This window comes from Gossypium arboreum, chromosome 10 (genome assembly GCF_025698485.1).
Source record: "Gossypium arboreum isolate Shixiya-1 chromosome 10, ASM2569848v2, whole genome shotgun sequence".
Taxonomy (NCBI): domain Eukaryota; kingdom Viridiplantae; phylum Streptophyta; class Magnoliopsida; order Malvales; family Malvaceae; genus Gossypium; species Gossypium arboreum.
Window position 1 is genome coordinate 124984323 of NC_069079.1, and position 13828 is coordinate 124998150.

General features: G+C 33.6%; 1 protein-coding gene and 1 long non-coding RNA gene across 2 annotated transcripts; one reads left to right on the top strand and one right to left on the bottom strand.

The window, feature by feature from the left end:
- Nucleotides 1-302: 302 nt before the first annotated feature.
- On the bottom strand, nucleotides 303-1369 carry LOC108488199 (ankyrin repeat-containing protein BDA1-like). Its single transcript, XM_017792492.1, has 2 exons — nucleotides 1067-1369; nucleotides 303-827 (listed from the first exon to the last, which is right to left on the bottom strand). Exons 1-2 carry the CDS (start codon nucleotides 1367-1369, stop codon nucleotides 303-305), a joined length of 828 nt encoding a protein of 275 aa, XP_017647981.1.
- Nucleotides 1370-5216: 3847 nt separating this feature from the next.
- Nucleotides 5217-6200, top strand: LOC128282275 (uncharacterized). Its single transcript, XR_008272495.1, has 2 exons — nucleotides 5217-5400; nucleotides 5717-6200. It is a non-coding gene; the product is annotated as an uncharacterized LOC128282275 (long non-coding RNA).
- Nucleotides 6201-13828: the final 7628 nt, after the last annotated feature.

Consider the following 13828-nt stretch of genomic DNA (forward strand, 5'->3'; position numbering starts at 1 on the left):
TCAATATCATTATCGAAAATATCAACACTTACAAATAAACAATAGCAGACAACTAAAATGGTTCCTTTCCAGAATTCATCATATAAAATAGGGAATAGCAATAATCCTTGAGCTACACCCATGTTTATTCCATTTCCTAAATAATATAAGATTGAAGGGAATATCCAACATCCCACTATTGAAACACTAATTTTTGACACTCGACATACGATACACATGGACAACATTAGAAGGAAAAGAATTCCTGAAATATATTAAGAATTGTGTATGTTAAATGAGTGGGGGCTACATAAGATATTGATTCATCGAAGGACGTTTGCAAGAAACGCTAATAGTACTTGAAGTGCAGTCCTAAACTCATGGGGAAAAGTTTTGAGCAGACCTAGTGTTAGGAATAATGTTACGAGGAACACAAGATAGGTTGGAATATAGAAGAGAAGAAAAGACGCTTGATTCATGACTGATTTCCCTAGTACCCATTCATCAAATGATCCTTTGGACTTTGAGGTGTTTTCACCTTGCCAAACGCCACCAGGTGGGCTTAGAATGGCTTGGTAGGTTGCAGTTAGAAGCAGTACTCCTAAAATTACTAGCAAGGAATTGCGGTCATCGGCTGATATATCGTCCATATTTCGAAAAATTAGTAGTGATACTTTTGTCACATACATGACAATTTGTTTCTCCAACTTAACTACTGGAATAAAGCAGCCCTGCAGAATAGCAATGTTTTCTCTGTTATTATGTTGTTGTGCAACACCCAGTGCGGTCAAACCAACTTCATTGGTAGCATGCTTATCAGCCTTGCAATTTAATAGTAGTTTAAGCACCTGTTCAATTGATAGTTTAGGATATAAAAAGGCTAGAATCAATTAATCATGTCTGTGAAGTAAAAAAAAAGAAAGAATCTATGTAATATTAATTACTATCGAAGCAGTTGAGTCGAACCTTGGATTGATTATGGATAGTGGCTATGTGAAGTGCAGTGTTGCCATCTTTGTCTTTCCGGTTCACCACGTCCCAATAATAGTCTTTCCTCTTTAAGCGTTGGAATTAGGAGTTGGAGAACGTCCAGTCTATTGTTTTGGATTGCAATATGCAAAGCAGTGCGATTCTCAATCGTAACATCTTGGAGACAATAAGGAGAAGCTTCCAGAAATGTATGCAACAGACCAAGCTGGTTTCCAACTTTACATAAGTAGTGCAATGGAGTCTTACCTTTCTTTCCTCTGACACGAACAAGATGTTTATCGATCTCCAAGAAGCGGAGTGCCATCTCTTTATTCCCTTTTCTAACTGCAATGTGAAGTGGGCTCAAACCTTGGTGGTTTAGCTTTCGAGCAAATGATGGCTTTAAGTTCATCATCTCCATTGCAAACTCGCTGCACCCTTCTTCTGCAGCTATATGTAATGGAGTCTACATAAACTCCACCTCATCAACACGCCTCAAAACATTTCCATTTCTTTGGATTACTCTATATAATTCGTTAACCTTTCCTGTACGAGCAGCCTTTCTTAAATTTTCATCCATACCGGGAGGAAAGATCAATGAACAATAGGAAGAGAGAAAATGAAAGGAAACAACTGCTATTGTATGGTCTGTCAACTGCAGCCAACAAGGAAACAATACAAAGATAGAAAATGGCAGACGAATTATGTATATCTTTCTGGGTTTGGCCTTTAGTGGAGGATTATTATAAAATTTTGATAGTGTACGTTTAAAGTTTAAACAAACGAAAGCCACTAGTGCGAATAAAAAGCCACTTTAATTTGAAAAGAAAAGAAGCGATCAGTTCTCTTTGAAAGGGTTTATGGTCACTTAGAGAAATTAAATTTATTTAAAGAGAAAGAGAGAACTAAAGGCAGACAAATGTGTGTATATTTATGGCTTGATTTTTGAGGTTTCGCCTTTAATAGAGGATTATTGTAAATATTTTTGTTATTAATGGCTTTTTATTTCAAGGTTAAAAACTGCTTTCTTCCGTTGACTTCACTTCCAAATTGATTTTTTACTTTGTTTATATGTTCATGACTGTGTGTTAGTAGTTTGTGTTGATTCTTTGAGTGAATCATGCTTGAAAGAAAAGAAATAGAAGCTATCTTTGTTGGCTTGTTTAGTTGCTGCAAAACGATGCGTTTTTCACCACCATCACTACCTACCTTTGCTGGTGAGAACTACAACATTTGGGCTGTGAAAATGAAGCCATATCTGTAGGTTCATGATCTGTGGAATGTTGTTCTTGCTGACACAGAGCCACCACCTTTAAGAGTTAATCCGACCATAGCTTAAATCAGGCAGCATATGAGGACACTGCCAAAAAGTATAAGGCGATGTCATGCCTTCAGAATGGAGTTTCAGATGTTATTTTCACAAGGATAATGTTTTGTGACTCTCCAAAGTAGGCTTGGGACAGACTCAAGGAAGAGTTTCAAGGGTCAAATATGACCAGGCAGCAGCAGTTGATAAATTTGAGAAGGGACTTCGAGAATCTAAGGATGAAGGAGTCTGAAACTATCAAGCAGTATGCTGATAGAATTATGGCCATAGTCAACAACATAAGACTACTTGAAGATGAGTTCAGTGAAAAGAAGATAGTTGAAAAAGTTATTACAACTCTACCAGAGAAGTATGAGTAGAAAATTTCTTCTCTGGAAGACTCGAGGGATCTATCAGCTATACCCTTGACAAAGCTGATAAATGCTCTCTATGCACAAGAACAAAGAAGAGCAAACAGAATAGAGGAGCATCCTGAGGGACCTTTCAGGCTAGGAGCAGCGAGAGCTCAAGCTCAAGTTACAAGGGCAAGAAGCCTTGGCTAGAAAAGAAAGAAAAGAGGAAGAAGGATGCTGCAAAAAAGAAGTTTCCACCATGCACTCACTGCAAGAAATCCATTCATTTGGAAAAATGCAGTTGGTACAGGCCTAACATTCAACGTAGAAGCTGCAAACAACTTGGCCACATTGAGAAAGTTTGCAAGAACAAGGCAAAAATACAACCACAGCAGCAGAATCAAGCTCAGGCTGCTGAGGATGTCCAAGCTCATGAGGAGTAAGTCTTTACTGCTGTCGAAACCATTTTTTTTAAAAGGGATGTTTGAAAAATGGGGTTTGACTTTTTGAAAATGAAAATGGGAGTCGCCACCAATCTTTCAAAGTGCGATTGGATCACTATCAATCGTTTTGGCCTACGAAATTATAAGAAAATAGGTTCGGGAGTCGGTTACATACGAGGAAGGATTAGCACCCTCGTAATGCCCATAATTGGTACCAAATTGAGTAATTCTTGTCTTAGTGTCAGAAATTTGAAAGAATTTAAAAATGATATTTCCTTTAAGCCGTGATGTTTTGAGAGAAGAATCAAGATTCATTCGTTTTAAAAGAACACAAACATCACATCCAGCATGATTGGACATGATATCTTTAATCTTTCGTAACTAAAATCATCTCGTGATTTATAAAACTTGTTTAAAAGGATATTTTAAATATTTAGACAAATGAAAAATTGCAACCCAGCATGTTAAGGCACTATTTCTCGAATTTCTAAGTATTCAAAACATTGCCTTGTGCTTTTTTTTAAAAGTTCCTTTTTAATTAAATAAGATATGACTTTTGGCTTAAAAATGACATGTTTTACATATTATAAGAAATTAAAACAACCTAATTTCAATGTACATGCTTTATCATTTCATGCAAATATAGTATAATGTCTTAAAATAACGGCATAAATTACACCATTTATTTCTTGGCATATATCTTAAATAACATAAATATTGATGCATTAGTATTACATGTATAATACAACATAGAGCATAATAATTTTAATAGTATAACATATATATAACAACATTTTATGCAAATATATATACCTAAATTATCATAAATAACTAATTTTACGCAGATATATAAATATAAGAACAAAATGATATGTAAAATTTAACCTATTAAACTATATCAAAATAAAAGAGAATTTAAAATAAATAAGCAAATTAAATGTATGAAATATAAAAGTAAGCTTTTAAAATATATTAAACAATGTAAGAACAATAAAAGAGAACCTTTTAAAAGAATATATACATATATAGATTATATTATTAGATATAATAACTTAGTATATAAGAAAAATAGTGTACTGGATGTTGCTATTTTCAAAAAAAAAGTATGTAATTAATAAGTAAAAATGTGTACTTTATGATAAAATAAAAGTAATAAGGAAATATAGTAAAATATAATATAAATTAAATAATATAAATCATATAATAAATAATATAAAATATATAATAAAATGCATGTAGCTTACAAATTTAAAAATATTATAAGAAATAAATATAATATGTAACAAAATGATATGAAAACAAATAATAAAAATAGTATAAAACTTATTAATAAAATAACACATAAAATATAAAAATAATAAAATAATGTAGTAATAAATGACTTTTAAATATGTAATAATATATAAAAATAATGTCTAATAATTATTTATAAAATTTTAAAACTATACATGATGATATGTATTAAAATATAAATATACGATAAAATATAAAATAGAATAATATAATGTATATAAAATTTATGGAAACATATAATAATATAATAATATATAAAAATTTTATTATATTTATAATACATATATAAAAAAATTTATTAATAAAATATAAATAATATATATACCATAATATATAATTTAATAAAATAAATGGATTTCCAGTATTTTTAATAATAATATAAAATATAAAATAATAATATACATCAAATAAATAATAAAACTTAAAATAAATAAATTTATAAGTATAATGGGACTAAAATTAAAACAGTTAAAATTTTGGGCTAATATAAAAAATATATAAAAAATTTAGGCCTATTTGAATAAACGCATTAGAATCGAGGGACTCATCGAGCAATTAACCCTTATCCCTAAACGACGTCGTTTCTCAAAATAAGTTTAATAGCTATTGGGACTAAATCGAAACAACTATAAAAAATTAGGGCTGAATTAAAATGAAAATAAAATGAAATTACAAAAATTAAAAATGCGGAAGGACTGATTGGGAAATTAGCCCATTTTTCAAAAAACACGCGGATCCTCCCCGGGTCACTGGTCAACACGCGAATCCTAGCCTAAACGGTGCCGTTTCAATGTTTATTAGACTTGAACAAAACGACACCGTATCTATTACCGTATATAAATCAATTTTTGCTTCAAAAATCATTTTAGAGACCGTTTCAGAAAAAAAAATTTAAAAATCCTCTGAAAGAGGAGAAATGAGAGGCCCTCCGGGCTCTGGCCTCTTTTAGGCCAAGCTCCGGTTATCGGGCATACACGCACCCATGCGCCACCAGCAACTCCGCCATGTGCGGTGGCCAGAATTTGAAAAGTCACTACTTTCCGATGCGATTATAACGGTAAGTTCATTTTTGATTTATTTAAATAATATTTGCATGCTATTCAAGGGAAAAAATGAAAATAAAAGATATATCACCTCTGCTCTTGATTAACTGCTGGTACTGTAACTTTTGTAAAAACCTAGGCTTTTTATTCAGTCTTTGTGTGTGTTTTTTCACCAACTATCAGAATCCCCTTTTACAATGAAAACATTCGGCTTTTATAGCATTTGTAAATGATTTACAATTCAGGAAAGAAATCTTTGATTTCTTTCCCTATTTTATTCCTATTTTCTGCTGTCGTGTTTTCTGTCGTTGTTTCCCTTTTTGTTCGCAGATAACCGCGAGGATCTTGCTCAATCACTAATGTCTACGTGCTGATGGAGCCAACGCCATATCGTAGTGCGAGGAGATTTGATGATTCTGGCGTGATTTGCGCGTCGATGGTGGCATGATGTATGACGGCAAATTCGAGGAATCACGGCATGCTTGGTTGCGACGATTGGGCCGTTGAATCTGTGAGATGAAAAGTCACATCGCTTGGAGTGCCCGAAGCTTCCAGAAATTCTTTGTGGCGCTGAGTTCTCAAGAAACCCTAGGGTTTCCTTGTCTGTTTTTACAATTTTGGGCCTTTTGGGCCTCGTGTAAACCTGGGTCAAAAGGGGTTTTTGGGGTGTAAATGAGTCTGATAAGTTTGGGCCTATGGGTTAATGGTTGTAACCGGTCTGCTAGGTCTAGGTTAAATAGGTCAATTAATTTGGGCTTTTGTAAACTGGACTGTAATGGACCCCTTTTAAATAAATAAATATTTATTTATCCAATTCTTTTATTTTGTTTTCAGCCCGGTCAAATTTGGGCTACTACAATTGGCTCCTTCTTTGTAAGCTCAAGAAAAGTCAGGATTGGCTGATTGACAGTGGTTGCACTCATCACATTGCTTCAGACAAAGGCATGTTCAGAGAGCTAGACACCAGCTTTATGTCCAAAGTCATAATTGGGAATGGTGAGTTCATAGAGGCCAAAGGCAACGGCAAGGCTATGATTTGCACTCAGTCAGGTAACAAAACTATCCTAAAATTTCTCTTTGTACTTGGTATTAACCAGAATCTACTTAGCGCTGGTCAGTTGTTGGAGAAGGGTTACTCCCTTGTTTTTGAAGGAAAAACTTGTGTGATCAAGGATGTTTTTGATCAAGTGCTGGTGACAGTAGCTATGCATGACAAATCATTCATTTTGGATGTAAATCAGTTAAAAGCAAAGGCACATATAGCTCTGGCTGATGAATCATGTTTGTGGCACAAAAGGCTAGAGCATGTGAACTATAAGTCACTAAGTTTACTGCACAACATGAGTTTAGTTGAAGACATGTCTAAGATCAAAACTAAGAATGATATGTGTAAGGTTTGTCAACTTGGAAAGCAGACCAGATTTCCTTTTCTTGTCAACAAAGCTTGGAGAGCTTAAGAGAGGCTCTAACTGGTCCATACAGACATTTGTGGACCTATGAAGACCTCCTCTTTGAATAGTAGTAAGTACTTTGCACTGTTTATTGATGATTGCACCAGATTCTGTTGGGTGAGCTTTCTGAAGCAAAAGTCAGATGTGGCTGACTTCTTTTGCAAGTTTAAAGCATTGGTTGAGAATCAAGCTAGCTGCAAACTGAAGATGTTGAGGTCTGACAATGAGACTAAAAATGTGTCTTAAAAATTTTAAAAGATTTGTGATGAAGCTGGAATTCAGCATCAATTGACCACCATCTACACACCACAACAGAATGGTGTTTGCGAAAGGAAGAACATGACTGTTCTTGATATGGCTAGGTGCCTTTTGTTTAAAGGCAAAATGCCTAACAATTTTTGGGCTAAGGCAGTAAATACCTCTGTGTATTTGCTAAATAGGCTGCCAACTAATGCAGTTAAAGGTAAAACACCTTTTAAAGCCTGGTTTGGTCAAAACCAAATGTCTCACATTTGAAAGTGTTTGGCAGTTTATGTTATACACTGGTGCCAGTTAAAAAGAGGACCAAACTAGAAAAGAGATCCACGCCAGGAGTCGTTGTTGGCTATAGCAATGTGAAGAAAGGGTACAGGGTCTATGACCCTTCTACCAAGAGGATTGTTATGAGCAAGGATGTGAAATTTAATGAATGAAGCTATTGGAAATTGATGGAACAGTTGTAACCTTGTCTGAGCAAGACCAGCATGATCTTGATTTGCAGCAAGCTGAGATTGAAGCTGAAACTGAAGATGATTATGATGATGCACCTGTCAGGGGCACTAGAACCTTAATGGACATCTATGAGAGGTGTGATATGACCATTGTTGAGCCTTCCTGCTTTGATGAGGCTGCAAAGGAGGGCTGTTGGAAAGAAGCTATGGAAGCTGAACTGAGGATGATCCACAAGAATGACACATGGGAGTTGGTTGATAGACCAGCAAACAGAAAGATCATTGGTGTAAAATGGGTGTTCAGGACCAAACATAATACTGATGAGTCACTGAACAAACACACGGCTAGGTTGGTTGTGAAGAGGTATAGTCAGCAGCATGGCATCGATTTCTTTGAAACCTTTGCACCAATTGAAAGGTTGGACACCATAAGGCTGCCGTTTAACTTAGCTACTCAGAAGCAATGGACAGTCCATCAACTAGATGTTAAATCAACCTTTCTAAATGGATTTCTCAAGGAAGAAATCTCTGTTGAACAACCTGATGGATTTAAGGTCCCTAGTGAAAAACACAAAGTCTACAAGCTCAGGAAGGCTTTGTATGGCCTAAAACAGGCTCCAAGGGCCTGGTATGACAGGATTGATGCATACTTGTCAAGGCTAGGGTTCAAGAAAAGTGTCAGTGAACCTATACTTTATGTGAAGAAATCACAACATGAAACTCTGCTGATTGTGTCACTTTATGTGGATGACTTATTGGTTATTAGTTGCAGGAGTGTGTTGATTGAAGAATTCAAAACGCAGATGTCGGATGATTTCGAGATGACTAATTTAGGTTTGATGACCTGCTTCCTTGGTATAGAAGTGAATCAGAATGAGCATGGTATTTTCATAAGCCTGCAAGCTTTTGCATTGAAGGTTCTAAGCAAAATTTGCATGGCAAACTGCAAACCTGCTTACACTCCTATGGCACTAGGAGAAAAACTCTCAAGAAATAATGATCATGATCGTGTGGATGAGAAGAGCTATAGAAGTCTCATTGGTTGCCTACTCTATTTGACAGCAACAAGGCCAGACATCATGTATGTTGTTAGCCTTCTATCGAGGTTCATGCATTGCTACAATGTAGCCCATTTCAAGGCGGCTAAAAGAGTTTTAAAGTATGTCAAAAACACTTTAGACTATGGTGTGAAATTTGAAAGAGCTGAAGAATTGAAGTTGTTTGGCTATTCAGACATTGATTAGGTTGGTTTAGTTAATGATATGAAGAGCACATCATGTTACTTCTTCACCCTAGGTTCAGGAGGTTTTACCTGGAGTTCTAAGAAACAACAGAAAGTAGCTCAATCCACTGCAGAGGCAGAGTATATTGCAGCTGCTATTGCTATTAATCAAGCCATTTGGCTTAGAAAACTCTTAAGTGACTTGAATGCTAATCAAGTGGAAGCAACAGAGATCAAAGTTGACAATAGTTAGCTGTTGCAATTGCCAAGAACCCTGTGTTTCATGGCAAGACTAGGAATTTCAAGATCAAGTACCATTTTGTGAGGGAGGCAGAATTGTCAAAGGAAATCAACTTGATCCATTGCTGCTCAGAGATTCAACTTGCAGACATTTTGACCAAGCCATTAGCTGCCACAAGGTTTGAGTATTTGAATAAGGAAGTTGGAGTCTGCTGCCTTGTAGCCAAGGAGGAGTGTTGAAAGGTGGCCACAATGTAGCAGCATGCAAGTAACCCAGCCACAATGCTGCAACATGTAAGTAACTCGGCCAAAATGCAGCAGTTCAGCAGCAGCACACAAATGTCCATCGTGTAATCTGGATAAAGTGCCTTTTTTTGTAATAGTTGACTTTTATTAGTTTGGTTGTAATCCTTTTATGTTTTGTTAGGCTAAGAATTAATCGTGTAGTTAGCTGATTTAGTAGTCTTTTAGGTTGTCTTTAAGCTGATTTAGTAGTCTTTTAGGTTGTCTTTAAGCTGATTTAACAGCTTGGATACTTGCACAAGCAAGTTTTGTTTTCTACCGATGTAATTTGGACTACTTATGTATACGGCATTTTGCTTATTCAAGTAAGGAAGTTTGTCTTTTCTTCGTTTGGGATTATTGTTTCTGTTTTCATCTGTCAACAAAAAATTTTAGCTTTTGTTCTTGTTTTGTGATTAAAAACTCAACAGACAGTCCATCCATGAAATACCAAGTCTCTTCAAGTCAAGATGAGCCTCTCAATTCCCACACATTTTTGCATAAAACCGACATCAATTTTGGACCCATACCCAGTCGCTCCTCAATGGACGTTTCCAAAGAAGATGATTGGACATTTGAAACCTCCTCGTTTTGGTTTTACAACACTTTGACATTTTGGGCAGCAGTGTTTCTAACAGCACTTCTCCTCCCACCTCATCCATTCTATTCCTTGATTCTTCTAACACTTGCCTTCTTTGGGAGATCTTACATGAATTTATTTGATGTTTCCTCATGGTCATTGGAACATTCATTCGAGTTTTCCAATAAAAAGACACACTTAGTATATGATGTAGCCTCCGTTTGTAATATTAGTTTTTTAATGTTGCTGGTTTTCCTTGTAGAATACCAGACCATGTTTTATGTTTGTAGGAGCGTAAACATTACCAAACCAAAATTCTTCTTCCTCGTACTAATCGACGACATTGGCTACATGGTTTTTTTGTATGGCCCAGTTTAGTGGGTCCGTCTAATCTAGACCTCAAAACCGTAATGAAGTTTTCGGGTTTGTATCGGTGATGGTCATCAACAAATAAAATCAAGTTTATTCCATTGGTAAAGAAGTTCTTCTTAAGTGGTTTATGTTTTTTTTTTTAAAATGGTGTGTTAATATTATTTTATAATTCTAATTGGAATAACATATATTATATTTAATGGTTAAAATTTTTAATACGTATTGTATTATTTAAGTTTTGAGAAGAAAAATTAATAAAGTAAATTCAGGAGGATTGAGTTGAGTATAAATTCTTTTAAATTTATACAGATTAAATTTGGATGGGGTAAGATGGAAAGTACATATTTTGAGTCAAGTTAAACCTAGGCAAAGAGGTTGTCCACAAATAATTTGTTAAATAGATGTGACAAGAATTTTAACCATCCTTGCATACAATTTCAATACACTATTATTTTTTAAACATTAATTTTGCCATATCAAAATTTTATTTTATTTAGTACTTAAAACTATCTATAAACTCACCCCAATTTTTAAATAGGAGGAAGTCAATCGAACCCACGTCCTCTTGCATTGGCAACAATACCGATGCAAGTTGAACTAAGACTCAACCGACCAAAACACTATTTTTTAATTTAAGAGTTGGTATTTATATATATTTTTATATTTTTATATATAGAGAGAGAGTATTAATCAGCTGAATATGGTTAATTTAACTTTTTTTTTAAATTAAAAATTATCATTAATTTTTTAAAAAATAAATTAATCACCAGGTTAAAAAAACTCTACCTCATCAGCGCGGCCTCAAAATATTTGCATCACTTTAGATTAATGTATACAATTTCACTACCCTTTCTTGTACTAGCAGCTGTGAGGAAGGGACCCATTGACAGTAGGAGGAGACAAAATGGCAAGGAGAACTGCTTTATAAAGACCGGAATGGTCCGTCAAACCGGTCGACAAGGAAACAATATAAAGCAAGGAAAGGCAGGCAAATTAAGTATATATTATTGGTAGTGGTGAGGGTTGAAAGAAATGCTTCTTCCATGGATTTTAGTTTTTAATCATTTATTATGCCATTGATATGTTGATAGTCAAAAGTTTAAAGAAAATGGTGCCCCGTGGTGTGAACGAGGAATCCACCTTGATATCATTAAAAGAAATCATTATTATTTTATTGAAAAGGCTAATGGTTAAAGTAAAAATGAAAAATTTATAAATGTATTTTATGAAATTTTAATTAAAAATATATTTTGTTAATATTGAAATATTTTGTTTAATAATTTTAATAACGATTAAATCTCAAAATTACAAAAATTTTAATTTAATGTGCAATGTGTTATGACCAAAAATATGATATAAATGTTAATAAATCGGATCTGTAATGTCCTATTTAATGGTGTTATATTTTAGAAATATTAGCCCATTATTAATTAGAATTTGATTAGAACTCGATTAGAACTCAATTACTAGAATATCTATACATATTTGACCCATACTTTATTTAATAATTAAAGCTCAATAAAACTTTAACCAAATTAGATCACTTTTAATTTGGGCTAACCTATCATGATAATAAATAATAACATGTAATTACCCTTATTATATATGTGATGTCCATATTTTCCAACAATCTCCCACCTAGACCACATATATATACTAATTACTCTATGATTACATATCATTATATAACCTTATGAGCTCAAAATTTTACTATCATATTCAAAAGGTATTCTGAACAATTTCGTCCATTAATTATATTAACATAGAACCAAGGTGACTTTAGTTACATATATCATAACTAAATCCATCCATGATCACGTATATTAACACAACCAAATGACATAAATCAAGTATGGATGTGTAGCATGGAAATTACATGCAATATGATCTAAACATGTCTATTTCCAACTGGTCCTCCTTAGTGAGATCAAATCTTACCAAAATCAGAGTGTGAATAAACCAAATAAACTTTATTTCTACAAAAAATGAACTTAATATCTTTAAACTGAAAATGTGTCTATAACATAAAAGCATTTAAAAAATACAAACTCTCACTAAAACTAAATATCCTTTAAATGACATTACATCCATATGCGCAGTGTGCTCTTATAAAACCTTAGGTGTAGTTTTTTAGTAAACGGATCCGCAATCATGGAGTTTGTCCTAATATGCTTTATAAGCACCTAACCACTATGAACTTTTACCTTAACAACCAGGAACTTAAAGTCCATGTGTTTTTACTTTAATGTACTCTTGCACTTGAGCCATCTGATCTCTTAACCTCTGAACTTCAGCTTGAGCCTGATTCCCGAAGGTATGTATTGCTTCGAGCTGGATTCAAAATATTGGGTTGGGATAACAAAAGATCCTTGAAATCGAACCCGACCATACCTTTTAGGACCCAAAACTTCAATAATAATTCGATTATCAATGTCGTCAAGATTAACAGAACTATCACATGAAGCGATCACTTCATACTCTGCCATTTTATCCTTTAGTTTCTCTTAATAAATTAATCTAAGAGTTAGAGACGAAATATATAGAGACGAAATATATAATCAAAACAAATGCAACATAACTTAACATTATTTACATTACAAATGACAAATTAAACTATTATAATTAAACATGATAAATATTTAAAATAATTCAATTTTTATTAAGTAAATATACCATAATTTCTGCAGCTTCAGTAGTCATAGGAGATCCATCTTTCTTTCTGTGTGTAATGTCAAAAAGCTGAAGGCATCTAACTTTTTGACTAGACAACAGTTCCTACAATATAGTAGGAAAAATATTATTTAGTAGAAAGTAATTAATATTTGACACAATTAATAAATTCAAAAGACCTCATCATCAGCTACACAAGCAAAACTTTTCGACCCAACTGTGTGCGTGACTTTTTGTTATTTCCTATTTGTAGTTCCAACTCGCTCACGATCCTACATTATGAAATTATTATTACTTATATAGTAAATACTATAAACCAAAATAATTATAAGAGTCTGGAAGTACGTAATACCTCTCATTTCTTTAAATTCCAAAATCTAACTGTATCTTCCCATTGGTACCTTAGCATTCCTGGCAGGACATTTCGTAATTTCTCTTCGAGGCTTATATTTTTCTTAAAATATTCATTTTTTAAACTACTTTTATGGTCTCTCCATTTTTTTCCTAATGTCTTCTTCACATAATTATCTGAGACCTCTAAAGCAAATCTCTCCAGCAAATAACACAAGTTTAGAAAGTAAATATAAATGAAACTTAAACCAAAATATTATAAATTACATTCACGTTATTACCTTAATATTATTGAGAGCTTGATTTTTGTTACTATCAGACATATGATGCCATGACTCGTAGTTGATAGGCAACAAATTGTTATTTCGAGTTATAATGCCCAAGTATCTTGCTAAAAGTCGAGCTTCTGATCCAATAGGCTGACCATGTTGACAGAATTTAACTCATATAAATCTTTTAATAGCATACGTCCTCGAGTTTTGTGCCTCTCACCACTTTTAGCTAAAAAAAAATAGTATATTATAATATAAGATTTTGAAACAAAAATCACTAATAAAAGCCAAC